The 27,837-nt window shown below is 37.0% G+C and overlaps 3 protein-coding genes across 6 annotated transcripts; all 3 read right to left on the reverse strand.

Annotated features, from left to right (window-relative positions):
* Window positions 1-2,815: 2,815 nt before the first annotated feature.
* On the reverse strand, window positions 2,816-11,634 carry LOC131330353 (uncharacterized). Of its 3 annotated transcripts, XM_058363900.1 has the most exons (13): window positions 11,274-11,634; window positions 9,909-9,998; window positions 9,792-9,815; window positions 9,625-9,702; window positions 9,424-9,531; window positions 9,248-9,316; window positions 9,013-9,120; window positions 8,678-8,743; window positions 8,498-8,605; window positions 8,161-8,340; window positions 7,419-7,804; window positions 2,997-7,330; window positions 2,816-2,887 (listed from the first exon to the last, which is right to left on the reverse strand). In XM_058363900.1, exons 2-12 carry the CDS (start codon window positions 9,933-9,935, stop codon window positions 3,853-3,855), a joined length of 4,632 nt encoding a protein of 1,543 aa, XP_058219883.1. In that variant the 5' UTR covers window positions 9,936-9,998; window positions 11,274-11,634; the 3' UTR covers window positions 2,816-2,887; window positions 2,997-3,852. The 3 variants fall into 3 exon arrangements, with proteins under 3 accessions (XP_058219883.1, XP_058219885.1, XP_058219886.1); XM_058363902.1 differs by lacking the exon at window positions 11,274-11,634 and having other exon boundaries at window positions 9,909-11,262; XM_058363903.1 differs by lacking the exon at window positions 11,274-11,634 and having other exon boundaries at window positions 2,985-7,330; window positions 9,909-11,262.
* On the reverse strand, window positions 10,886-15,029 carry LOC131328715 (uncharacterized). Its single transcript, XM_058361621.1, has 10 exons — window positions 14,655-15,029; window positions 13,290-13,379; window positions 13,173-13,196; window positions 13,006-13,083; window positions 12,805-12,912; window positions 12,629-12,697; window positions 12,394-12,501; window positions 12,059-12,124; window positions 11,879-11,986; window positions 10,886-10,918 (listed from the first exon to the last, which is right to left on the reverse strand). Exons 2-10 carry the CDS (start codon window positions 13,314-13,316, stop codon window positions 10,886-10,888), a joined length of 621 nt encoding a protein of 206 aa, XP_058217604.1. The 5' UTR covers window positions 13,317-13,379; window positions 14,655-15,029.
* Window positions 15,030-17,626: 2,597 nt separating this feature from the next.
* Window positions 17,627-24,453, reverse strand: LOC131329541 (probable hexosyltransferase MUCI70). Of its 2 annotated transcripts, none has more exons than XM_058362712.1 (10): window positions 24,253-24,453; window positions 23,191-23,716; window positions 22,346-22,579; window positions 21,501-21,714; window positions 21,245-21,354; window positions 20,856-21,055; window positions 19,835-19,938; window positions 18,532-18,719; window positions 18,247-18,446; window positions 17,627-18,062 (listed from the first exon to the last, which is right to left on the reverse strand). In XM_058362712.1, the coding sequence occupies exons 2-10, from the start codon at window positions 23,441-23,443 to the stop codon at window positions 17,844-17,846; spliced, it is 1,722 nt and encodes a 573-aa protein (XP_058218695.1). In that variant the 5' UTR covers window positions 23,444-23,716; window positions 24,253-24,453; the 3' UTR covers window positions 17,627-17,843. The 2 variants fall into 2 exon arrangements, with proteins under 2 accessions (XP_058218695.1, XP_058218696.1); XM_058362713.1 differs by lacking the exon at window positions 24,253-24,453 and adding an exon at window positions 24,095-24,227.
* Window positions 24,454-27,837: the final 3,384 nt, after the last annotated feature.

Raw genomic sequence — 27,837 nt, forward strand, 5'->3', positions numbered from 1 at the left:
CCCCCACGATTCCTCCACAATAAAGCACAAAACCATGAGTAGCTGATAATAGTACTTTATTGTTTGGGACTCCCTCCTCGGCTATATTTTTTTTCAGTAATTTTTGGTGTCATTTTACCTCATCAACAAAGTGTATAAAACGGCTACAAGAGGAACTCTATGAATTAGTTTAAAATATGTACAAACTGACTTGAGATATCAAAAAAAAAATACTTTAATTATTTTATGCGCAGTCTGATTCGAAATATTATAAACTAGAAATTGCCCGTGCCTGAAGGCACGGCGCGACGTAATGGCGAGCTTGTAACTATCTAGAATTACAAATGGGCTGGAAACACAGACAACAACAGAGTAAAAAAATAGACATGCCGCCTTAGATATGAACATCAAGAAATTAAAAGAAAATGGTTCCGCCGCCTGAGAAGAAAGATCAAAATAGATCCCCCAGAACTGGTAATACCAAGCTGATATTGTTGTGGATTTCCTACGTTTACCCAATATTACTGTCCTAGCAACCGTTTTTAACAACACCACAAACACATCATATGAGATTCCCAGAACTACTAATAATGCCATAGTAAGAATAACGTGTCATAGAATCGTTCAGCATTAAGCATGTGATACAACAAATGAATGGTTGCATTGTCCAACTTTAACCTTCAACTCTACACTTTCAAAATGGCATCGTTCAATATTGAGGATCTTCGCCAAAACTCCTAGATAAAAATCAAGCTGATCGAGATAGGGACCATGATAGAAAGCATAATTCCGTGTGCAAATTACCTAACAGAAACCAAAACCAAAACCAAATGCAAAAATCACGTACTACCAAAGAGTTGTTGCCTTCATTCCATAGAATAGTCAATAAATTACCTAACCAAGCACACCACAAATCAGTACAAAAGGTTATATAATCAGTACAAAAGCTTATAACGACACGATCCTACTATGGTAAACATAATCCGATGACAATCCATAGGGATTGTGTCGTGCCAGAAGGTGCTTACCGCTAAAATCTGACAAAACCCATTACTATCAATTCAACTTTCTAGCAATGCTCCAATTACTATCACTTCAATTCACCTCCTGTTCGCATAGAAACTAAAAAAAGTTTATAAAAAATAGATAGGAACTATAGCCGAAGAGCTATGGAAATAATGTTATAGTGATATGTAAACTCGTATTTCTCGAAGACTTTAATCCAACACAAAGCTTTTAAAATTTATAATTCACATTATTGTGTCCCCGGCTCGTCCCACCATTAATCATATTAAAATCTAATGGACACGTACATGTTCCCGGTGTGTCTAGTGTATTTGGAGTGTCCAAAACGGATATGGCAATTTCAGTCTAAAAAAGTATCATTTCCTAAGTATCATACTCACCCGCACACCCAAGTCCTTCCAAAGTCCACATTTTTAGTGAAGTGACAAAAAGCATCCACCTAATAAATTCCAGCAAGCGCATTTAAGAAAAATACGATAATATACACAAAATGAAATCAACGCAATCCAATCCACCAAGGTATTTTCATATAAGAAAAATGCATTACATTTAGCAAAAGCTCCCTAAAAAAATAATCTTGGTTGGTTGTTTCTTTACATAAGTACAATTAGGAGTCAAGACACATGCCCTGCAAGGGAGAGTCTACACCCTATTATGTACTTAATTGACAATTGTCTTACTTTGTTGAAAGAACCCCAGAGCATAATTTCTTAACCACGAAGCAAAATTCAAAATTTCAGACATCTTGAACTTTAACCCTTGCATACACCAATGGTCAACACAGACCCAGTGTGCACCCTGTCGTTCTCTCTTTTACAAACCAAATCCAATCATTTATTTCAAGACTATGGCACTTCCGAATTCTATTTCTAAATTCGACAAATCTAAGTTAAATTGAAGAAAAAAATGTAAAAACCAACCATTTAAAATTTAAACACACCAGCCAGTGCTCTGCATCAACTAAATCAGTAAAAATCAAAGCACACCAGCCAGTGCTCTGCATTTAACAACATAAGTACAAATTTAAGCACACCAGACAGTGCTCTGCATAATAAGTGAATACTTACAGAATTGAAGTCTCGCGATTCGACATACTTGAGTGGTATTTCTGCACAAACATAAAAATAAATAAACTAAGTTGGGCTCATGTGTGCTACATAGATCAACATACTTGAATAGTAAAAGTTACCATTGGATCTCAAATAGCATTCTCACAGCCTAGATCACCATATTAAAGATGCTGAAACCCACGCCTGTACCTTCCAAGAGCTACCAGAAAGGCCAATGAAAGACATCCTTATTGTGGATGCTTTTGAAAGAATACTCAAACTAAGGTCACAACCAACCAACATCAGTTATAAGACTTCAAAGAAACTAAATGATTTTTAAACAATCATGAGTACAGACAGTAAAATACAGTTTCAATTTGTACGGGAAATGACAAAACAAAGATATACACCACTATTGTCAAAAGCCTTTACAAAAAGCAGCTTCCCATTGACTACACCCCTAGGTTTGAAGACTTCACAAAAGAGAGTCATAAATAGGGTCTCTTTGTCAAAAAATATGTGCCTGCTTCACAAAATTCCATATGCATGTAGACGTCCTCTTTCTAAGAAAAGCTTAGACTCCTCTGGAATTGAGAGGCTTAAACTTCATTTCCATGACTCTCCAAAAGGTTTGAGTATCAACTTCTATGTACCAGTTCAAAGCATGAACCACAATCTGTTAATTTAGTGAAACAATAAATTAGCATATAGATACTGCTCTAAAAGTTGTATATCAATTTGAAGTGTAAAACTCATCTTACACTATTCGACAGCCAATGACGCAATCTAGTTGAATTGATCCTCTTTCGCTCCATAGCCTTTTCCTCCCAATCCTACAAAACCCCAATGAAAGCATAACGGTAGTCATTTACTTGTCAAAACACCAACTTAGAATTAGGAATGAAATTGGCTAAACAATACTTGTTGTACCATTCTGTGCACTTGGATTTTCATTTGAGACTGAATGCTATAGCAAAATCTCCGGATAAACAACATTTGTTGTAGTGTCAGTCTCATCCTCAGGGAGGAGGACACTTATACGATCAAAAGATGTGCATCTAGACAATGCGACATATAGCTGGCCATGACTAAACACTGGAGTGCGCAAATCTACACCAACAAACTTTACTGATTGTCCTTGAGATTTATTTATAGTCATAGCATACGCCAAGCGAACTGGGAATTGGCGTCTAGTCATTCGAAATGGGAATTCAGATGACGATGGTGTTAAGGAAATTCTGGGTATAAACTCCAAGTTTCCTGATTTTTCCCCAGTTAAAATCTTTGCTTCAATAATGCGAGTGCCACACCTAACAACCATCATTCTCGTGCCATTACAAAGTCCATTTTTGGGGGAAATGTTCCTTAACAACATTATAGGACAACCCACTTTCAACTCTACCCGAAAAGACGGAAGTCCAGGAGGATCCAATGAGTTTAAATACTCATTTGGATAGCGGTTCGTAATGGAACGATCAAGTTCATCATCTTCGGACATCTTATCTGCAGCTAAGTAAGTGAATGCATCTCCTGGAAACACATTTAATGCGGCTGCATTAATGGCATTGACATCCTCATTTCGAGCAGAAAGAATTGATCGTTCTGTCAAATAGGTTGGGGTTGATGTGGTTTGAATTTCCAATTGTGGGTACACTGTAGACAATAGTTCCGTTAGGTCTTGGCATTTGCGTATTGTGGGTGGAAGATGCACAATTTCTTGTGGATTAGCTCCAATCTAAGAAGTTAAAAATCATCAAATTAGGAGGTATAAATGTGTTCTTAATTCAAACTTGAGATTTTAGAAAGAAATACTTAGAGAGAAGATTACCTCCATCAGGAATCTAGCAAAAGTAACATTTTCAGGATCCATCGGATTCAAGCGCATGTTCAAATCCAATGTCAAAACATGTATATCGTTCCATAATTCAGATCTTCTCAATGACGCATTAACAATTTGTTCACGCACTCCTTTAGGTACCACTGGTAAAACTTGACGAAAATCTCCACCAAGAACTACAGTGATACCCCCAAATGGCTTTTCATTATCGCATATGTCCCTAAGGCTACGATCAACTGCTTCAACACAATATTTATGTTGCATAGCAACTTCATCCCATATTATGAGTTTTGTTTCCCTAAACAATTCTGCTTGTAAAGAATTCTTGCTAAACCCACAGACAGAATTTTCCAACACATCCAATGGAATGCGAAAAGTCGAATGAGCAGTGCGACCTCCTAACAATAACAATGACGCAATACCAGATGAAGCAACGTTTACAACGATATAGCCCAAACTACGACATTTTAATGCAATAGTATTGTAGAGAAATGTTTTCCCTGTTCCAGCTCCGCCATTCAGAAAGAATGTAGTTCCTTTATTTTCGAAAATAGAAGAAATGATAGCATCATAAGCAGCACGCTGTCCATTGTTTAGTCGCTCAATATTAGTTTGTATACCTACCTCTTGTGCCTCAATCTGCAGTTGCCGATGTTCTGAAATCAATCGGTTACCGAATACTACACTCCAATTTCCAATTGGTATAGGCATAGGCGGGAAGTCAAGTAAGTTTTTACCTGATTCATGGAGCAATTCGTCCAAGAGATACAAACCATAGTCTTCGACTTGAGCCTCGGTTGGGTTGGCAATGGAAAATAATGTACGAATCTTATGCGCAAGATCATCGCATATATGGATACAAAATTGCTTCCATAATGCATATGGATGTAGGGGAGAGCATTGTGTAAGAATAACACCAAATAATCTCCTGAGTTGGTATCCAGTCTTCATGACTGAAGCCTCTTGAAGACATTGTATCCATTCCTCATCATCTTCCAAAAGCCCCCGCGCGACACATGCTAATTTAAAGGAACCGTACAATACATTGTTAACCGTGCGTAAGCTTTCATACGAATCTGGCCCTTTGACAATAGTTAATAGCAAACGCAGGTAAAACAATTCACCACAATTAGGGCTAGCAAAGTACATTCTACCTATTGCATACCCCATTACTCTTGGTGTCCAATATTGATTGGATTTCCAAACAAAATATTGCGGGAATTCTTGGTATGTGTACTTCTCAGCATCTTTATTTGAAGCATACCATGAGAAAAACCTAGTTAATGTTGACACTTCTTGCGCAGCCCTATTTCGGATAGTCTCTGGTGAATCCGCAGGATTGAAAACGAACTGATGCATGCCGGGCAAGTGGATTGTCAATCGTGTAACTGTTGGGAGTTCTTCATGCATATGATGACCAAATATTCGCCAAGCAGCTTCTGGCGGGCCAATATACCTTGAATCAAGATATTGTTGAATTTCATTTGCAGATCCCAACACCATGGTTGTACGGTCGTAACCTTTATAAATGTACTTGTGAATATATTTGACACATCGCATACCTGCACATACCTCTACATTAATATGACAGTTGAACCGTTTGGAAAGATAAGGATTGTAAGGTACAACATCCCTATTATCAACTTCGTGCCCTCGAACAACATATACTTTGCCATCACTACGACGACGATAGATGGGATATCCATCTTGGTCCATGGTAGTTGATTCTGCAAAGGCTCGAGGATATCTTTTAGTACACTTTTCATTTTCCATACATGATGCATTCGGATTTCGAGCACCGCATGGTCCATGCACCATACAACTCTTGACAGTTTCGAAAAGCGTTGGTTCATCATTTGGATCTGGGAACTCGGCACAGATTAAGTTGTCTACTTGAGCGCAAGTTCGAATCTTACATGGTCCTTCTAGAAAAAGAAGTGCGTGCATATGTGGTAGACCTCGTTTTTGAAATTCAATTGTATAAACATGTGCCACTTTTTTACCAAACACTTTGTTTGTTTCAATCTCCTTCATCAAAGCCTTTCTTTTTAACTCAAAAACACGGGCAACTAAATCAGGACGATCTGTAGGTTTTTGATGAGGCAACAAAGCTGAAGTAATTTCCGGCCAATTGGGATTTGCAGTCATGGTGAGAAAAATATCAGGGTGCTGGTTGTAGCGTGTGATAGCCATTGAATCCTGAAAGATCTCAAACATGTGTCTTGGACCACCAACAAAAGAAGATGGCAAAATAAATCGTTTACCAATTTGGTTAGGGTTTAGCTCATCTGGATGGATACCAGTAAAATCTTGGTAGAGTCCAGTACGAAATTTGTCTTGATTGAGCTTATAGTATGTTAATCGATTTTGCTCGGTTGCAGCCCAAGCATCCACCAGAAACTCCTGGAAGAGTTTACCTGACCTCAAAATTGTTGAATACTCATTCGGACGCTCAAACAATCGATAACTATAAAATTGCAGCTGAGTAAGTCGATCAGAAGATAGTTGATTAGTCCGAGTATCCCACTTTTTCATCTCAGGTTCCCATCCAAGCTCTCCATATGGGAACAGTAAAACATAATGTAGTGGCAAGTATGCTGGGTGGCATTCATTAATTCGCATTAACCCATTATCTCCTCTCAGATGTAAGATGATATCTCTCATTCCACTGGCCTTAGTTCCATCCCCTGGTACTACAACCGCAATCTCATCTATTGTCGGTAAATTGTATCGTCGTCGATCTGTAGATGAACTGTAGTGAAGATGGGCCGGTAAATTCTGTCCTGTCTCAGCTAAGTGATTCAAAACCGCATAAGCTTGGCGAAATTTACCTACAAAGGCATTAACCTCTAATAAACTGCCTTGTATTGTTTCAAGGACATCCCTTCTTAATTGAGGATTTCTCTGACTACGAATGTTTAAAGCAGAATTAGGGTCATAAATATACAATTGAGCATATGATCCAATCTGACCTGCTTGCGGTAGTAGTGATCCTGTTCGATGTCGTAATTCCCCATGGATAGTGAATGGAGTAGGACCCTTCCCACTAAGTACTCTTGGATCCAATGTAGTGCCAAGGCTAGTAAAAGCATTGGCTGCATTGTAATCTCGAGTATTACTTCGAAACGATTTGGATCTAACATCATCACCATCATACAATGCTTTAAGAGGCGGAGGGGGTGTAGAAAGCAAATGTAGCTTTATTGTACCTTGCAGACAGCAAGTTCCAAATAAGGGATTCTTTTTAGAAGATCTTGCCAACTTTTCGTCCATCCAATGTAAGGCTTGACAGTGAGAACATAGAATGTCCATCTTGCCAAGATAATGCCTGCCTAAATTTATATGTGCAAGACTATGAACTCTTGAACTCGTAGGGATATTTTCAATGTTAACACCATAAGAAAGATCCTCTTGGTTGATTTGGCTTGTAGGAGTTGACCTGCAAATATTGTGATTCACATGACCAATTTGAGGGTGTTCCAATTTTAAATTTAAGGATATTATCTTAAGAATTAAACATGTTTTACCAGTTTCTTTGTGGAGCGGACGATGTGCTTGGCAAGGACATCAAACATGTGGAATTGTTCCTTGTTTTAGGTAAGTAGGATGCCGGCTCAGTCACTATGTTAGCCAAATTGGTAGAAACAATGTGCGTAACCCTTTGACGCTTTTGCGCAGGCTCGGTCCCATTGGTAGAAACTGTTCCTTGTTCCGAGCAAGTAGGATGTAGGCGACTGGCTGTGGTAAAAGAGGTTATCTGTTGTACAGATTGAAGACATTGTCGCTTTTGTGGAGGGTCTACTCGTAAGCGTTGTCCAAGGGGAATCGCAATGCATTGTTTTAATCTCTTTTCTCGATCTCGTCGCACACGTTGGGCTAATGTTGCTTTAGATATAACATTATCATTGAGTGCCTATAATATGAGACTTGTTATAAAATCTTATAGGTTGTATGTTCATCAATCACCATTTAAATCAGCATATATGTCACAATTTATATAACTTAAAAGTAAGAGTTTGATAACGGCAACATAGTGTCAATGACTTCTAATGTGAATGCTCAAAATTAACGATAACACAACCTTGTGCAAATATTCATCCGAAAGTACATTATCTTTGTGCATGGTACACACACAACATAACATTAGTTCTACATGATAGTCCACAAATACAGAAAAATATGATATTCCAATAGGTTCTTTTCTTTTTTATGGAGTTTACTCAGTATGTATGGTAAGACAAACTTTAATAAATTTACAAAGAGTCGTACCGTGGATTTTGCATGTAGTGCATTCTGTTGTAGAGATTGCAGACATTGTCGCTTTTGTGGAGGGTCTACTCGCAAGCATTGTCCAAGGGGAATCGCAGTGCATTGTTGTAATCTATTTTCTCGATCTCGTCGTGCACGTTGGGCTAATGTTGCTCTCGATATAAAATTATCATTGAGTGCCTATAATATGAGACTTGTGTTATGAAATCTTATAGGTGGTATGTTCATCGGTCCACAAATATAGCAAAATTATGATTTTCGATCAGGTTCCATTTTTGTGGAGTTTATTCACTATATATTCTAAGACAAACTTCAATAAATTGTCAAAGAGTTGTACCTTGGAGTTTTCTTCGCCCCTATTTGCATATCTTCCAGTCTGTTTTCCCTTACCCATAGAGGTTCCCTTCAGTTTTTCCACAGCTATTGCATCTGCCATTCTTTTCTCCTATTGATAAATAGGTGACATGCATCTGTAATGTTTTAAAAATAAGAAAACAAATTTAGTTGGGGGATGTACCTGACGAATACGAATCTCAAGCTCATCGTGGATTACAACTCCATTTCTATGATGAAGAAGATCAACCTATAAATGGAAATTGAATAAAGAGGTCAAAAAAAGTTGCACCAAGAAGTTATGGATTATAGGAAAAAAAACTGTAGATGACTTCTACTGTGATTGATCAAACCAAACATAATAATAATTTGGACAAACATTCAGTAGAGACTCAATAGTATATAGTAAACTTCACATTCAATTCTCATGGGGTGTACTTGCTAAATCTCTTTAGGCACGGACAATTCCTAGTATATCTTTATGAAGACAAACATCAAGAAATGTAAGGAGAATCGTACCGAGACATTTTCTTTTCCGTTGTTCGAACATGTAGACTTTTGTTTCCCCTTGCCAATAGAGTTTGCCTTTCGTTTTTCCACAACTTTTGCTTTAGCATTTCGTTCCTCCTTTAAACAAATAGGTATCATGCATTAAGAAATATCTAAAACATGATACAAAAAATATATGAATCTAAAGGCAGTACTTCACAAAAATAAACCGACTCAAACTTAAACCAATTTATTGTGGGCGTACTTGACGATTATGAAGTTCTAACTCATCGCGGATCACAACTCCACCATTTCTATGTTGACGAAGTTCAACCTGCAAAGTGATTTGTGAGAGGTTAAAGAAGTTATATGAAGATGTAGACTAAATGAGAAAAGCATAAATGCGGCTTGAATTAATTTGAAAAGCACAGAGACTTGTACCAAGGCATTATCTTTCCGCTTGTCCGCACATGTAGCCTTTTGTTTTCCTTTTCCCATACGGTTTGCCTGTAGTTTTTCCGCAGCTATTGCTTGAGCCCTTCGTTTTTCCTTTCAGCGAATAGATAACATGTACATGAGTAAGTTGGGGGAAAACAATATGAAGAAATGAACATGGATAAAAGACTCAATTGGTGAACTTACTTCACGAATACGAATAGCGTTGAGTTCTTGCTCATCGCGTATCACAACCCTGACATTGTTTTTTTGGAGGAGTTCAACCTATATACAGAAAATTATTTGCGAGAATAAAGTCAGACCAAGAAGATGTCGACTTGCATAAGAAAAGAATTAACGGAGCCTTCAATTACCGTTCTTTGCAAGTGTTTGTCTGCCTGTTCAACATGAGATAAAGAACAAAGCATATGAGAATTCATATAGATAGATACGCCAAGCATGCTTAACTCGTAGTGGGACAAATGACTTACTTGACCGAAAATAGTAATGTTATCCATGATTCTAGAGTTAGCTTAGTTAGCTTAGACCTTGATAAGTCGCTACAGGTAGTACTGCAAAACCTGTCAAGTTTCATATGTAAGCCAGTGACCATTTAAAGATTCGTGCATGTGTCAATTATAATGTTAAATTAAGGTAGGACCATAAGTCAATTGATTTGGAAATATATGAAAAAATAATATTAAAAGTTGATTCTCTACCTACCAAAATTTAAAGGGTTCTTCCTCTTATTCTTCATCATATATGGGCAGTCAAAATATAGAGGCAATCACACCATCAATTTATCCCTTCCTACGTCAGCTAAAAACAATATTCATTGTCAAGGACACCATCTATGTATCTTGTGTTGATTTTAATTTTGGCCAGTTATCCCTAAATTTCCATGTGCGTTATTTTAAAAGTTTTGATTTGCATTTTTTGTGGGGGTCCATGAAACGAAATCGGGTTATACAAAAAAGATAGAGTTTATGATCGAGATCAGCGAAAAAACCCACCCAAAGAAGCATGGACCCTTAAAAGAGTATCGTCCGATACTCTCTTTTCGTGTCTATTATTATGAGAAAACTTGTAAGAACTTCTGCAGCGTTCCTAATTGTCCCTGTTTTTTTTTTTGTGTAAAAATTGTAATATATCTCCACCGCTTCGTCGTCATACCAGTTAAATTGTCTATTAGTATGGTTGGAAAACGTCAAGAGAGCTGATTCGAAAGTGGGAAAAAAAACATACTTTTTAGGGGAAATCTTATTTACGGAGCTCCGTAAATAAGAATTTACGGAACTCGCGACCGTCGAAAAGTATTTTGGTCGATTTGGACCATTGATTGCTAAAATGAACGGTTGAGATCTTGCAGGTTCCGTATTCGTTTTTAAAGGCTACTACTTACTTAGGTTTTCGTTCATTTCAAAGTGCAAAGTCTATATACTTTTGAGCAATAGACTTTCGTTCATTCCTAAGTGAACCGAACCAAAGTATTAGCAAAAACCTAGAATTTAACCAGGTCCTCAAAATCAAAATCCAGAATTTCTTGACAAAAATTACTTATGGGGTAAAAGTTACTCTGTTAAAACCCAAAACTTTCCCCCAACAAACAGTACACCCATTGAATTTTTCCACACCAGCAGTATAAGCAAAACCCTAAATTAATTGGGTTTGATTGAGCTCCACCAAAAAAAAAAAAAAAAACGAACAGTATAAGCAAAACAACCCACATAATAACAGATTATTAGCAAACCCACCCAGAAAACAGAGTATTACCAAACCCACCAAAAAAAAAAAGTATTAACAAACGCACAAAATTTTTTGTTGAGTTTCCAGCAGGTAAAAATCAGAGAAGTTACCTGTAGAAAATGATAGTTGAGGAGAGTGATATGAGAGCAGAACAGTAGAGATCAAGCGAAAGGGTTTTGCAATTTTGGGGTTTTTCGTTTCAACATCGGGTAAAGAATTTTAAATGGTAGAATGGGTTTCTTGTCTTGAGCAAATAAAGCCACTGATGACAGAATGGGTTCTACTTCAGTACTCCACTGAATGACGTTTTTGAGCGGGCAAATGGTGGAAGGCCTAAAATGATCCTAACCATGGGTTTGTAGCTTGTTCAATCTGAGCCGTTGAGCACTTTAGTAGAACCCAATCATGACCATTGTTTCATGTGGAAATCAATCTGAGCCCTACAATGTGTATGTATTTTCAAAAAAGATGAGCTTCCTTATCAGATAATCTATTTTCTCGATCTCGTCGTGCACGTTGGGCTAATGTTGCTCTCGATATAAAATTATCATTGAGTGCCTATAATATGAGACTTGTGTTATGAAATCTTATAGGTGGTATGTTCATCGGTCCACAAATATAGCAAAATTATGATTTTCGATCAGGTTCCATTTTTGTGGAGTTTATTCACTATATATTCTAAGACAAACTTCAATAAATTGTCAAAGAGTTGTACCTTGGAGTTTTCTTCGCCCCTATTTGCATATCTTCCAGTCTGTTTTCCCTTACCCATAGAGGTTCCCTTCAGTTTTTCCACAGCTATTGCATCTGCCATTCTTTTCTCCTATTGATAAATAGGTGACATGCATCTGTAATGTTTTAAAAATAAGAAAACAAATTTAGTTGGGGGATGTACCTGACGAATACGAATCTCAAGCTCATCGTGGATTACAACTCCATTTCTATGATGAAGAAGATCAACCTATAAATGGAAATTGAATAAAGAGGTCAAAAAAAGTTGCACCAAGAAGTTATGGATTATAGGAAAAAAAACTGTAGATGACTTCTACTGTGATTGATCAAACCAAACATAATAATAATTTGGACAAACATTCAGTAGAGACTCAATAGTATATAGTAAACTTCACATTCAATTCTCATGGGGTGTACTTGCTAAATCTCTTTAGGCACGGACAATTCCTAGTATATCTTTATGAAGACAAACATCAAGAAATGTAAGGAGAATCGTACCGAGACATTTTCTTTTCCGTTGTTCGAACATGTAGACTTTTGTTTCCCCTTGCCAATAGAGTTTGCCTTTCGTTTTTCCACAACTTTTGCTTTAGCATTTCGTTCCTCCTTTAAACAAATAGGTATCATGCATTAAGAAATATCTAAAACATGATACAAAAAATATATGAATCTAAAGGCAGTACTTCACAAAAATAAACCGACTCAAACTTAAACCAATTTATTGTGGGCGTACTTGACGATTATGAAGTTCTAACTCATCGCGGATCACAACTCCACCATTTCTATGTTGACGAAGTTCAACCTGCAAAGTGATTTGTGAGAGGTTAAAGAAGTTATATGAAGATGTAGACTAAATGAGAAAAGCATAAATGCGGCTTGAATTAATTTGAAAAGCACAGAGACTTGTACCAAGGCATTATCTTTCCGCTTGTCCGCACATGTAGCCTTTTGTTTTCCTTTTCCCATACGGTTTGCCTGTAGTTTTTCCGCAGCTATTGCTTGAGCCCTTCGTTTTTCCTTTCAGCGAATAGATAACATGTACATGAGTAAGTTGGGGGAAAACAATATGAAGAAATGAACATGGATAAAAGACTCAATTGGTGAACTTACTTCACGAATACGAATAGCGTTGAGTTCTTGCTCATCGCGTATCACAACCCTGACATTGTTTTTTTGGAGGAGTTCAACCTATATACAGAAAATTATTTGCGAGAATAAAGTCAGACCAAGAAGATGTCGACTTGCATAAGAAAAGAATTAACGGAGCCTTCAATTACCGTTCTTTGCAAGTGTTTGTCTGCCTGTTCAACATGAGATAAAGAACAAAGCATATGAGAATTCATATAGATAGATACGCCAAGCATGCTTAACTCGTAGTGGGACAAATGACTTACTTGACCGAAAATAGTAATGTTATCCATGATTCTAGAGTTAGCTTAGTTAGCTTAGACCTTGATAAGTCGCTACAGGTAGTACTGCAAAACCTGTCAAGTTTCATATGTAAGCCAGTGACCATTTAAAGATTCGTGCATGTGTCAATTATAATGTTAAATTAAGGTAGGACCATAAGTCAATTGATTTGGAAATATATGAAAAAATAATATTAAAAGTTGATTCTCTACCTACCAAAATTTAAAGGGTTCTTCCTCTTATTCTTCATCATATATGGGCAGTCAAAATATAGAGGCAATCACACCATCAATTTATCCCTTCCTACGTCAGCTAAAAACAATATTCATTGTCAAGGACACCATCTATGTATCTTGTGTTGATTTTAATTTTGGCCAGTTATCCCTAAATTTCCATGTGCGTTATTTTAAAAGTTTTGATTTGCATTTTTTGTGGGGGTCCATGAAACGAAATCGGGTTATACAAAAAAGATAGAGTTTATGATCGAGATCAGCGAAAAAACCCACCCAAAGAAGCATGGACCCTTAAAAGAGTATCGTCCGATACTCTCTTTTCGTGTCTATTATTATGAGAAAACTTGTAAGAACTTCTGCAGCGTTCCTAATTGTCCCTGTTTTTTTTTTTGTGTAAAAATTGTAATATATCTCCACCGCTTCGTCGTCATACCAGTTAAATTGTCTATTAGTATGGTTGGAAAACGTCAAGAGAGCTGATTCGAAAGTGGGAAAAAAAACATACTTTTTAGGGGAAATCTTATTTACGGAGCTCCGTAAATAAGAATTTACGGAACTCGCGACCGTCGAAAAGTATTTTGGTCGATTTGGACCATTGATTGCTAAAATGAACGGTTGAGATCTTGCAGGTTCCGTATTCGTTTTTAAAGGCTACTACTTACTTAGGTTTTCGTTCATTTCAAAGTGCAAAGTCTATATACTTTTGAGCAATAGACTTTCGTTCATTCCTAAGTGAACCGAACCAAAGTATTAGCAAAAACCTAGAATTTAACCAGGTCCTCAAAATCAAAATCCAGAATTTCTTGACAAAAATTACTTATGGGGTAAAAGTTACTCTGTTAAAACCCAAAACTTTCCCCCAACAAACAGTACACCCATTGAATTTTTCCACACCAGCAGTATAAGCAAAACCCTAAATTAATTGGGTTTGATTGAGCTCCACCAAAAAAAAAAAAAAAAACGAACAGTATAAGCAAAACAACCCACATAATAACAGATTATTAGCAAACCCACCCAGAAAACAGAGTATTACCAAACCCACCAAAAAAAAAAAGTATTAACAAACGCACAAAATTTTTTGTTGAGTTTCCAGCAGGTAAAAATCAGAGAAGTTACCTGTAGAAAATGATAGTTGAGGAGAGTGATATGAGAGCAGAACAGTAGAGATCAAGCGAAAGGGTTTTGCAATTTTGGGGTTTTTCGTTTCAACATCGGGTAAAGAATTTTAAATGGTAGAATGGGTTTCTTGTCTTGAGCAAATAAAGCCACTGATGACAGAATGGGTTCTACTTCAGTACTCCACTGAATGACGTTTTTGAGCGGGCAAATGGTGGAAGGCCTAAAATGATCCTAACCATGGGTTTGTAGCTTGTTCAATCTGAGCCGTTGAGCACTTTAGTAGAACCCAATCATGACCATTGTTTCATGTGGAAATCAATCTGAGCCCTACAATGTGTATGTATTTTCAAAAAAGATGAGCTTCCTTATCAGATAGATTGTGCAAAATACTGTATATGTTGTTGTGTTCGTAAACTTCCTCTCGTGAGAAAGCTCCAGCAATTATACGGGAGAATTTGTTTACTTTTTGTACATCTAAAGATTGGTTTGCCGACATGAAATTTAGAGATTTTTTTAGGTGTTAATAGTTTTTGTAGGGTCAGTTTAGACATGGTTTTGTCCCGATTATAATTGGGCAATTTTTTTGTCTATATTGTATACATCAGTGGAGGGCTAGTGAGGGAATTAGTCAAATGAGGGTCCGGCTATCTGTTGTCCTGAACTCCAAACGCCTCTAACGATGCTCGAACCTTGACCTTCCTTGTGAAAGAACGTGAAGATAACCGCTAAGCTCCAAACCCTTTGCCCCTCAAAATTCAATTGACGTACAGTGTTGGGACCCGAAAATATCCTGGAGTTGAATTATAAAAAAGCAAATGAGATATTATCTAATATCTGTCTTTATGTCATACTTGCCTTGTGGGGTACATATTAATGGATTGAAACCTTCAAGGAAAAAAAAAGAACATAAAATATACTACTGTTGTGGAATCAGATGATGCCATATCCATCTGATATGGTTTTTGGCCAATTGTCATTTGCCTTGAGATTGCTTCCCCAATCCCATACACAAAATGCCATTCCTTGCTTCTCTCTCTGGCCCCTTCAACTTTTAGCCATTCCGTGTATGGGGCCACGAGGGTCAAGGTATATTTTCTACTCAATTTTCTTGATAAACACAATCACCACTGCTATCCGTACCGACGGTGACGGATAGCATACCGACCACCTACCGACGGCTGCATCGGGCCATTTCCGGCCACTCGATGGCCAATTTTCGAGTCGTCAAAAAATTTTATAAAAAAAAAATTGAATAGGCCTACACGGGAATCAACGGCATCTTACGTGCATAGGTGCTCAATCCAAACACCTCATTTTCTCATATATACATGTATATGTGTATTATGTATATACGACGTGCGTAGGTGCTCAATCCAAACATCTCATTTTTTCGTATATACAATGTATACATGTATATACGAAAAATGAGGTGTTTGGATTGAACACCTACGCACGTCGGATGCCGTTGATTCCCGCGTGGGCCCACTCGGATTTTTTTTTTAGAATTTTTGGACGGTTCGAGAATCGACCATCCGGTGGCCGGAGCGGCCCAGCACGGCCGTCGGTATGCTATTGGTCGGTACCAATATCATTTCTATCTGAAACACAATTGTTTTGGATATGTTTGTTTGGATTCTGTAGGACCATTGGTTTCTGATATTTGTAAAAACGAATCAGAGTGATAAACAAAAGTTTATTTACTTAAAGAGAGAAACTTTATTCAATCCGCCTGTGAATAAGTTTTTTACGATTTTGCGCAATTTTAGTTGTACAAAAGTGTTTTGAATGATTCGAATTAATAACAATATATTGGAAACAATATAGATTGTCTATTACTGTTTTTTTTTATCATGATTGTCTATTACTGTTAATTGATTATTTTTAATACGGATTATCCAAAACACTTTTGAATGATCGAGATTGAACGCCATAAACCTTATTCAAAGCTCCTTTGTGAATAAGATTTTCTCTCTTTCTTACTTAAATTGCTTGGGGCAAAAGCACTTCCCAAAAGAAACTTTTATTTGTAAACTGGTTGTTAGTTGCATCTGATTGATTCTAAACTGCACCTTTGTGTGTAAACAATGAATAGAATTGTTTTGAAAGCTAGAAACAAATGGGTTTTCTAATTTCTATAGATACAAGCACTGTTCATTTCCTAGTGAACTAGTTATGAGAGAAAATCAAAAGGTACCAAAAAGGGGAGGGACAGAAAGGTTGACTAGCTAGCACAATAAGCCAAGTTTTTGGCTCATCTCTAATAGGATCAACTTTTTCTTTGATAACTCAAATGTTCTGGCGAGCATACGCGCACTTCGACTATCCATGGGGATCAATTCAACCGTCCACTAGGAGGCCCATTTAAAAACCAGAGGTCCAGAGGAAAGCTCTGTATGGAGTCTATGGATTGGCCGCAAAGGAGTCGATAGTATCTAAGAAATTTTGAACTCGAGACTTTAGAACTGTGGAAACTCTGGATTTTTCCTAATTGAGAATTCTCGAGGTCCTTCAGCTTTGATCATTCCATTATTAATCTATTGCGTCAATCGTTATCCATTCAATAGCCAATAAAGAGGCTTTTTATTCCACAAATTATGCAAGTTGTAAAGCATAACAAGTGGCTTTTGGACTTCACTTTTGGTTTTGATCAATGATTTCAACTTTGAAAAAGCTTGAATCCAGTTTATTCTTGACTTCAATATGGATGCACTAGCGCAGTTTTTTTGGTTTCGCTTTCGGTTCGGTTTGAAGACCATCAAGAACAGCTTACATAATTTTCGATTTGGTTTTGAAGACCATCAAGAACAGCTTACATAATTTGGGGTCGCCACCGTTAGAAGTCATAGGACATGATCACGCGAAAACCCTAACACTTCAAAAGATTTCCCATTACATAATAACTAGAAGTTACCAATGCTACTGGAAGCAGTCATTAAACTCATCGGTAATGGGATCGAAGGAAGCGCAACTGGTAGCAACAATTTTCATCAAAATTATTTGAAACGTCGTATTTACAACAAAAAAATGAATTGGGTATTGGCAGTTTCCAAACCAAAATCGGAACCAATTTCCTCCTTTAACCAGACTAAGGCATAATACCCCAAAATCGTCCTACCTCATGATGAATAACTTTCAATAAGAAATTTTTTTACTTTCCCCCAATGAATGCAAAAAAGAAAAAAAAAATTATCGAGCTGAAATGTTGTCCCTACTGCCAATGACAACTTTCCGGTGACGCCTTGAACCGGATTTCCTCTCTTTTCCTCGTCTGATAGGATTCTTCTTTACCGGTGTCCTTCCCGCCATATCAGATTTAACCAAAGCCGTATTTTCTTTGGCTGGTGGAGGAAGACTGGTCACACCAGCTGGAGGAACCATTTGCTCCAACAGATCTCTGTGGTATGCCTATATGTCAAATTCAGATGATCAGCTTCAGGGGTAAAGAACAACGACAAATCCTATTAATCGCAAGGGTGAAAACAAAATCTTCACAGTTTGGGCCTTCCAAGAGTAAAGTTAGATCATTTTAGGTTTAGGGTACAGAATTAACTTTTCAATCTTGTTTGAAAAGAGCCAAGTAAATTACTACCTGTATCACAAAATTTCTCCTTTCACAATCCATAAACATATTGATACCCCAATCAACTTTTGCCATTATTCTGTCTCGTACAGTGGAGAAGCTCAACTGATCCCTGGAAGTAAAACGATCGACTTCATTGAACCATAGACAGGTGAATAGATTTGTAATGGGAGTGTGTTCCTTTATGATCACACACCCTTCAGGAACATCTGCAGAAAGTCAGACATAAAGCAAAACCTCAATTTCAAGATACAAAGGAATTGTCAAAAACAAAGTGACAAATCTTGCACCCACCACTTGTTATAGGAAGCTTAGCCACAGAATATGGTGTTAAACCCTCCTTTTTATAAAATTCAACCTGGTAATTGATAGAAGCGTTGTCATATTTCCCTCCAGCTTTATTAGCTTCAGCTTCTTCAAATACATCGAAGCGCCTGTAGTGTCTTGAAATAGCAAAAGTGGCGTTTTGGCGCCACAAGAACCTAATAATTGACAGGAAAACATCACGCAAGTTCCATGAACTAAAAGGCAGCACAGAAGTCTGACATCATATTGCAATCACTTTTCATAGCAAGATTAATTTTACTCCATTCAGACAGTTGAGAGAGGTTTTGCTTTCAGGAGCACGATGCAGAAACAACATTTAACAATTTCTTCCCAAAGTGCTCATGTAAAATATTCTACCTCCGCACCAGAACAAAGTTTGTTCCTCTTATTAGACTGATTAAGTCAACAGGTTAAAGATATGGTAAATAGGAGCATATCAACATGGCCAAGAAGATAAATAGCACATAATGTACGAAGTTGCTGTCCTTATAGAACCTACGAATATGACCTTAGCTGTCAAAAGAGAACCTACAGTTAACACCCAAGGAAGGGCATCTATTACTTAAATTCATGGTGGTTTGCCATGCAGTCAACAGTTTTGTTCTCTTTTGTAAGGTTTTGTCTTGCACTTGTTTTGGGTGGACTTCTTGTCCTCGGAAACTCTTACACTTGTCTTCCTCCTCTTTGAAATACTCCGTATTCTTTTGTTGTTGCTGATAATAAACAAAATGAACACAACAGCAAAACAAACTATAACGAACCAAATAAGAGTTAAAGGCTCGGTGCAATGAACTTTGGCTGATGTGAACATTGCCCTAGTTTTGCATCACAACATCAAGTGGATCTAAATATGATTCGTAGGCCCAGCATTGCAAGCTTGAACAAGAAAGTAAACAAGCAGGACATTCGTGGTGTGACTTCTCAAAGTTGAGATATATTTGATGTCCCAAGTAACTTTCTGATTCAGAATTGAAGAACTTTAATATGACAATACTTATCTACTAAAACATCATGCATGAGCATATTGTTGAACTACCATTTCTTTCTCTGTTTTTCCATAAAACTAAAAGTAAGTTTTCAATAGTTGCAATGGAACACCTAGCATCATCATTCATCAAAGGATTACTGCTCACCATGAGAGACTGAACAAAATATGCTACAGCAGTTCAAACTGTGACAATTTACTAAACCACTCCATCCAACAACTGAGTGTATCATAGAAAAGCAAGGAAGCTCCTTCATAAGACATCAAAATCACATACTCAATTACCTTTCCAAAATTTGATATGGATCCACTACAAGCTGAAGCTTTCCGTCAATCCATATAGAGTACTGGACATGAGGAAAGAGCCTATGTAATAGAAGCTTTGGAACCTGGAATGAGAATATTATGGGTCATGTACAATATAACATTCTCTGCCTTTTTGTATGGAGAAGTTCGAATTCTGCAACTTATGTACAAACAGTGTATCTAATTTTGCCATATTGTGTACCTCGTTATTGTTGTTATTAGTTTATTCCGGAAAACTTGTTTTCTTCTAGGGCTAAAAATAAAGCTATCCATCCATGAACTGTTCAAGGCTCGGCTCGGTAATGGCTTGTTCGAGTTCGATTCATTTACTAAACGGACCAAACCCAAGCCTCATTTTCAGGCTTGTTCCATAAACAAGCCGAGCCAAATCCTACGAGTACTCGTTTCGATTAGATTAGGCTCGTGAACCTAGGATCAAAATATAAATAATAGATTTTTGGAGTAGTCATGGAAAATATTTTAGTGGCGCATTTATGCATTGTTCATAGCAATATCATATAAGGTTTTTGTCGATCATGATCTTGACAGATTCTATTTTTTAAAATGTTTTTGGCTTATATTAGGTAATATCGATGTATCGCGATAAAGTAAAAATTACCAAACTTGAGCCTGGATTAGGCTCGTTTGAGTTTAACGAGCTTTGACAAGCTGAGCCCGAGCTTCAAAAACATTGAACTAGCCAAACTCGAGCCTGAATTAAGCTCGATTTGGCTCATTAAACTCCAACAAGCCGAACTCAAGCCAGACCAATATTTTGTTGAGCCAAGCTGAGCCTGACAAGGTTTGGCTCGTTTGCACCCTTATTTTCTACTTTATCATATGTAGATTTCCTTGAGAAGTACCGAAGTTAGTTGGCACCAGTTTTGTGTTCCACTGTTCTTGTTAGTCTTGTATAGATTGTATACAACTTAGCAGCACCCCAGTCGCTCGTTGATAGATATAAAGGAGAGACAAGCTAACCAGAACAAAGTGAACTAACCTTTCCGTTGCGTCTCGGGTCAGTGTAAGGAATGTTACGGACGACAACAATCCTCCATAATCCAACCATCTTGCTGCTGTCCAAGCCACTAGAATTCTTCATATACGCCTCTGTCTCCTCATCTACGAACATAAAGAAGGGTACACTTTTCTTTGCAATTTCACTAATGTTCTTAGGCTGTTGTATTATATCATAGTTTCCTGGAAACATTGGAATCGTTAGGAAAAGCAAACCATGTTCATAAGAAAAACAAAAGCTCCAACAAACCACTGTAGCATAAAAGGTAAAGATGCACGCATGGCATAAGGGGAGGGGAATGATAACAGATCGAGTTATTATCTCGTAAGACAAGGAAAGCTCTGGATTAAAAGGCTGTTTAATGCTCGTACCAAATATGGCTGATGCAACAATAACCCCATGGAACTGCTCCAACTCTCTAAGGTCAGCGTCATCAATATCAAACCCAGTCTGATAACCCGGTCTACATCCTTTCGCAAAACTAAAACAAAAATATGGATAAAGGGGCATGCGCCAGAAGTGAGTCCAGAGAGAAATTCAATGAATGTTGAAAGAAAGATGAATTACTCCGCTATCATTCCTCTAAGTAGTAAATACCATCATGGGTTTTATAATAAAGGAACCTACCCACAGTGAACAGTCATCGATTCTTTTATATCAAAAGACTCATTCCTCTGCTTTAAAGAAGGAAATCCACCAAAATCAGAGCCTCCATGTCGTTCTGTCTTAATTGGATTTTCCTCGCGAAAATAATTTAAATGACGAAGCACGGGTGAGGTTGATGGGGAGCTTGGCATTCTGGCTATTGCCCGATCCACAGGAAGGTAACATACGGGACATGCTGAGGATAACAAAGAAGAACATAATCAATATAACTGGAGCATTGAATGTATTACATGCACATAACTTGTACTACACTATAGAAAAAGGACAGCACAAAACAAATAACTTCTGCTTTAGTAAATAGTGTGCATGAAGCACAACACTAAGTTACCAAAACATGTATAGTTACATACCCAAAATCGTCGTAAGATACCTTAATGTACTTACTTCAGCAAATAAACATTCAAAACATTAGGGTACTACTTTTCATCATTATACAACACATTCTTGAAGCATTGTGACCAGTCTTTTTTCCACTTCTTGTCTAGCTAAAGCTCCACAGTTTCTAGAGTTTTAGTTGATTACAAGTTATTTCACCCCTAGAGGAAACCTGTTGAGGAAATAAATAGAAAAAAACTTACAGATCGCTTTGGATCACTAAATATTCTGTTTTGGAACATAAATGTACCATTTCGGAACTTGCATTCAAATACGTAATTGGCTAGGATAATAACATTTTAAGGTAACTCACAGGAATAAATTCACAATATCATTGGTTAACAAATATATAACAACAGAATCGAGATAAAAGTAAACTGCTGTGTGCAAAAATGAAATAAATCCTTTAAGAGAGAAATGCAACGACTTACGGCGTGGTCCGATCCGTCTTCTATCCCCGGGAGGGGGAGGGGGAACTTGAAAATGTCTACATGGATGTTCCAGAGAAGAATTGGAGACTGTAACAACTGCAGGAGCAAAAGGATGGGGAATAGGTGGAGGCTTGTTGTTGATGTCACCACATACTGTAACAGTGTTCACGCCTGAATTTTTCTTATTTTGAATTGTCTGAGCAATGTATGGACCACTGCTTTCAGATGCTTCTTCTAGAGAGCCATCAATCAGTACGCACATAGGTTAGGACTAAGGAGTCTAATAGTAGCAATACAGGAAAAATAACAACAGATAACTTGGATTTGAAGAACCATAACTGGTGAAACAACATAGCTTCAACGGACTCAAGGAGCTATATGTACCATCGTTTTTATCTGGGCCTCTGGCAATACTAAGTGGCCGGCGGTAGCACTGTACCATGTCTAATGATCAAAGAAACTGGAAAATCCTAAATTTCAGCCTAACTCATTAACCTTCTTCAGGAATCAGAACTATAAAGTAGAAACATTACAGCTAGACCCTACGCTCATGCCTGAGATTCATTCAAACTAAGTAACATAAGCAATGAGCATTAAGCATTTAAAGCTTCCTCACTAGATGTGGGAAGAGTGCCAAAATCATCAGTAAAAACCATTAAATGTCATGCTTGAAAGATAAAACATGATTGTTTCAATGACTTTCCAATCAAAGTCAATCAATCAGGCCAACCATAAATGCTCTCAATATTAGCGTAAATGGAAACTTTCGTTCGCAGTGCCATTCTACTAAAAGGAACTTTAGAACGTGAAGGGGGAACGGAACCGAAAACAATAGGGCAACAAACCTTTATGCACTGTAATGAACCCTGTTAAGAAAGCCAAAAGAGCAAACACAACCAAAATCAGCATTCCAACTTTCCTTCGACCTAAATATCGCCAAATCAAGTGGAGAAACCTTTCCTTCTCTCTTGAACCAGAAAGGGACATCCTCGAAGACTTCCGCACAATGAATGAGTTCTGAGTCTGCAACACACCATTCTGTCCCTGATGGAGTGATCCGTAACTGCCTGTACGGAGACCCAATGACCCTCCAGTCATTGTACCTCCAAAACCACGATTTCGAGCTTCATCTCCTTTTGCTCTCAGAACTCCCTTTCATTCAAAACGACTTCAGGATTGATTTACACTTCAACCAAGTACTAGTTCCAATATTTGACCCACTTTTTTCAGTTTCCCAACTGTGTAGAAAGCAGAACTACATAATTCTTTCGCGACCCAAAATCAATATACTCTAACATTCACAGCCGTGCTCCGAGTTAGTCCCAACAACTGGACCCACTTTTAAGTTTATCAAACTGTTAGTAGTATGCCCTGCAAAATTCAATTCAGATCCTCCAATCAAAAATCCATCCCACAACCACTACTTACAAGAAAACTCATACAGAACACCCAACGAAAGCACAAATAACAAGATTCCTTTGACAATCCAATCATGACAAATCACATATATTTCAGTTCTAACATAATGCACCCAAAAAATATACATATCATCCCCAAGACCAGTCTCAACAAGCACAAAAATATATTCTTACGCATCATACAAAAAACACAGCTCCAAAACAAATCACATCTAAGCAATTATGTGGCGCACTGAATTCAGTTTCTCCCTGGGTATCCTATCTCTACTCTAAAATCAAACCCATAAAAAACGAACAAAAACAAAACATTAAAAAGCATTCCGAAACTAACACGAAACGCAATCAAAATTGGCAACCCAATTGGAGACTTGTAAGGTTACCCTCTGTCGATCCGTAAATTAAACTAACAGATCAATGGCCAATGCATGACCTCTTCAAGGAAAACAAAAGCTAAATCCAATGCACGGAAGAGATTAGAGATTGGATTACCACGACAATGATCCCCTATTTTCCAAAACCCAATTACGAAAATCTGGGGTTTTACTGTTCAAATCTAGGGTTTGGCCGACGGAACTTCGAGCTTTAAAAATTGAGATCGTAATTCGTACGGTTGCATTGCCTTGTGGCTTGTAGAGAGTCGAGACTGTTTGTTTTGCAGTTATATCTCTGTGTCTCTGAGAGTTGTTTATTGACTTGTTAATCCATCTTATTAGTAGTACTTTCATTTTTATTTTTTAAAATTCGTTTAAATTACTACTAGTATAGTAGAAAAGATTAAAATATACGTCATATTTTGTTTGTTTTCTACGGAAGAGCGTATCAATTTAATTTTTCAAAATAAAGATACTTCGTGAATTCATTTTCTGAAATTTTTTGCCCCGTTCAAAAGAGCTCTATGAGTAGTACTTTTGAATAGTGCAAGAAAATATCGAAATTCTTTGAAACAATTTTATGAATTAAGACGACACAATTTTTCAAAGGGATCAAACAAAATAGGATGAATAGTGTATTTCTTGGCAATAGAAAGGTGATAAGGTAGAGTATTATTGGTTAGTTAAAAAGTGATAGATAGCGAATACTCGTTTGATTACCGTATTTGGGTATGAGAGGCATTGCATTATGATGAGAGATTTTTGGCCTACGAGTGCACGTTCGTTCTAAAGAGAATATAGGTCTCCGTTCGTTCTAAAGAGAATATAGGTCTCCCAAGATGCTAATCTAAATGATATTGAATTTCGCCGATAAAGAAAAGATTTTATAAGCATTTTTTAATGTCTAGTTTTCTCTTAACTAGTTTAGATCCAAACAAAAGAAAAATATACTTATGTGGTTGCTTTGAACTAAAAAGAATTGTGATCATCAGCGAGCAAATAATGACAAGAATTGCTTAGCAAAAAAAATAATGACAAGAATTGTCAGTTTAAAGTGATCCTGAGATTTTAAGCCCATTATTTAAGTTGGGATAAGATTCCCTCAGCATAATAATAAATAAAAAAATCCAGTATTTTAAAGAATAAACTATTTATTGTTTGTAGAAAAACCCACCCAAAAAAAACTCCCTAATTCGACATTAAAAAACTTAATTCAAATTATACCTTTTTATCTCATGTGCCAGCAAGAGCCAATGCCCTAAAACGCATAATTTTATCAACTACATTTAAATAAGAGGAACGGTCATTTCTTCTTCCACTTTTTTTAATTCAATAACAATCTCATTGATCACATATTCGATACAATTTCATGAGTCAATTGACCAGCTGATTTTTCTATGACTAGGCACAAATATATTATATATTGAATAATCATGAACGAAACAGTTCATTTAACATCATCAACAAATTAAATCAAAGTGTTGGTAAAAATATAAATATGGGGTCAACATAATATTTCTATATTTTTAGCCCTTCTAAACAAACAAATTAACGCGTAGACTTCAAGTAATGATATAGTTCTTTTCAGATTTTGAAAGTTCAGATACGAGAGGTTGACTTAATTTTTTTTTTTTTTAGCTTGTGCTTAAAAAATATCATATACATCCGTTAGATAAAAATTCTGGAGCTGCTACCGTGACATGGAGAATCCTTTCGCATAACTTCAGCAAAACCAAATACAAAATAGTATGAAGTATATATAGATTTTAGCAGCCCCATCAATCCCAACTAGCCCAAAAAAATTCAAGCTTGAAAATGTTGAAGAAGAGAGGGTAGCCCAATGAATATGTCAAACTTTGTCGAGGTCCATGGAGATTAATATAAAATGGCTGCAACACATGTCATTATTTTATAGGAGAATGTAATGGGAACAACATTTAGTGAATGACCCAGTACAATTTTGGATGGACCTAGCTATTCTATCTACGTATTTAAAATTTGTGTGGTTCAATTTATTTGGGTGAAGTTTGAATAATATCATTGTTCGTCTCAACTTGGTACATTTATTATTTTGAATAATTCAAGAAAATTCGGCAAAATAAGAAACTATCAGTATGTAAGGTCGGTATTGCAATTTAAACTGAACCAAAAAAAAGATAGAGGGTGTTTCACTTTTGAAAAAAAATACTTTTTGAAAAAAGAAGGTAATTCAAGCTCAAAAATCATGTGTTTACGCAAATAATTTTCCTACCGATATGGATCTTGTTTGATAGATCTCATTAAAATCTTTTAAACGGTGCAAAAAAATTGAAAAAATATTTTTCTTTTTCATTATATTTGAGTTTGAAATTATCTTCTTTTTTCAAAAAGTACTTTTACAAAACCGGAACACCCTAATTAGATGATCGATGGATCAACGTTTAAACTTTAAACCAAAATTTTTAGGCGTGATCCATGGATCAACTAAAGGGAGTCCCATACTTGGTAAGTCTGGTAGTGGCAGTGGCGCACAAAGGAATTGTGCAAAAGAGACGTGTGAGAAAAATAGTTTGACTACTTCTCAAGGTATAAAGGTAAAATTATTTATTAAGGTGAGAAGAATTTTATGCACCAAACTAGCTAGTAATTATAGAGTGAACTATTTCATTCTGCTTTCAATTAAGGTGGCCGTCACGCAGTGAAAAATCTAGCAGCAGCTCATCCTTTCCACCGCCCCATTTTGTATGACCAGCAACCTTACGACGGAATGGGGATGCTGCCAAGGAATGATAGGTCTTGTTCGGGGTACCTTTCCTGAGAATTGGAACAGTTTCTTTGTGTCAGATAACTCCTCGATCTGCAATTTCTGAACCCATATTCTTATAGAATGGAGGATTGTTTTATTTTATGCAGCAGAATGCAAATACAGACTATTACTACCATTTGGCATTTACCAATACATTTTGCTTGTAGTTTGAGTTTCGAAATACTCTTAGCACCCTTGCATTATAAGTTCGATACCATATTTATCTGTCTCTTTTCAATTGCAAAAATTATTCTCTTTTTTTTTTATTAGCAAAAATAAATTTCATTAACTCATATCACGAACTACAGAGGTAATAGGGGTTTGGATACGCCTGACCACCTAAGATCTTCTTCTCCTAACCACACGAAGGAAACTGATTTAGGCCCAACAAGCTGAACCCAAACCATGAGGGAAAACCTAAAAGACCCCCAACAGTTGGTAAAGAACGAACCCAGCCCTCATTGCCCATTGGGCCAAGCCCAGGGCACATATGGGTCTTGGGTCAAATTGCAATGTCGAAAATTTATCATAACCTTCCATTTGTCCACGCATTGACGATTGATCTTTTGTTAAGAGTCTTACGAGCGTATCTCGATCCGTTCATGTAGCAAGTTGATTGCGTGTGTTTGAATTGAAACTATTGAATAAAAAAAATACTACTCCGTAACTTCTTAATTTAGTTCATTTTCAACACAACGCTGCAATTTAATTACAGTTTTGTTTTGCTAACCCTAATTGCTATTGAATTAGAGTCTAACAATATTATTAAGGGAAGTCTAGGGTAATGAACAGAGTGTTTGGAGATACCAGGACATTGAGGCCAATGTAGGGTGGGCGTGGGACCAACTTAGGAGCTGTGCCTCAGCTTACTGGGTCCTACTTGCTCGTTTCTTTGTCTAAAGAAAGGGGCACATGCAC

Source organism: Rhododendron vialii, chromosome 6a, assembly GCF_030253575.1.
Source record: "Rhododendron vialii isolate Sample 1 chromosome 6a, ASM3025357v1".
NCBI lineage: Eukaryota > Viridiplantae > Streptophyta > Magnoliopsida > Ericales > Ericaceae > Rhododendron > Rhododendron vialii.

Coding starts and splice junctions, on each gene's coding strand:
- LOC131330353 (XM_058363900.1), bottom strand. CDS start 9,935: ATGGATAACATTACTATTTTCGGTCAA. Junction 8,341..8,497: donor GGGGCGAAGAAAACTCCAAG/GTACAACTCTTT, acceptor CTCATATTATAG/GCACTCAATGATAATTTTAT. Junction 7,805..8,160: donor CACTACATGCAAAATCCACG/GTACGACTCTTT, acceptor CTCATATTATAG/GCACTCAATGATAATGTTAT.
- LOC131329541 (XM_058362712.1), bottom strand. CDS start 23,443: ATGACTGGAGGGTCATTGGGTCTCCGTACAGGCAGTTACGGATCACTC. Junction 21,715..22,345: donor AAGACGGATCGGACCACGCC/GTAAGTCGTTGC, acceptor TGTTATCCTCAG/CATGTCCCGTATGTTACCTT. Junction 21,355..21,500: donor TCGATGACTGTTCACTGTGG/GTAGGTTCCTTT, acceptor TTTTTGTTTTAG/TTTTGCGAAAGGATGTAGAC.
- LOC131328715 (XM_058361621.1), bottom strand. CDS start 13,316: ATGGATAACATTACTATTTTCGGTCAA. Junction 13,197..13,289: donor ACATTACTATTTTCGGTCAA/GTAAGTCATTTG, acceptor CATGTTGAACAG/GCAGACAAACACTTGCAAAG. Junction 12,913..13,005: donor ACGCTATTCGTATTCGTGAA/GTAAGTTCACCA, acceptor ATTCGCTGAAAG/GAAAAACGAAGGGCTCAAGC.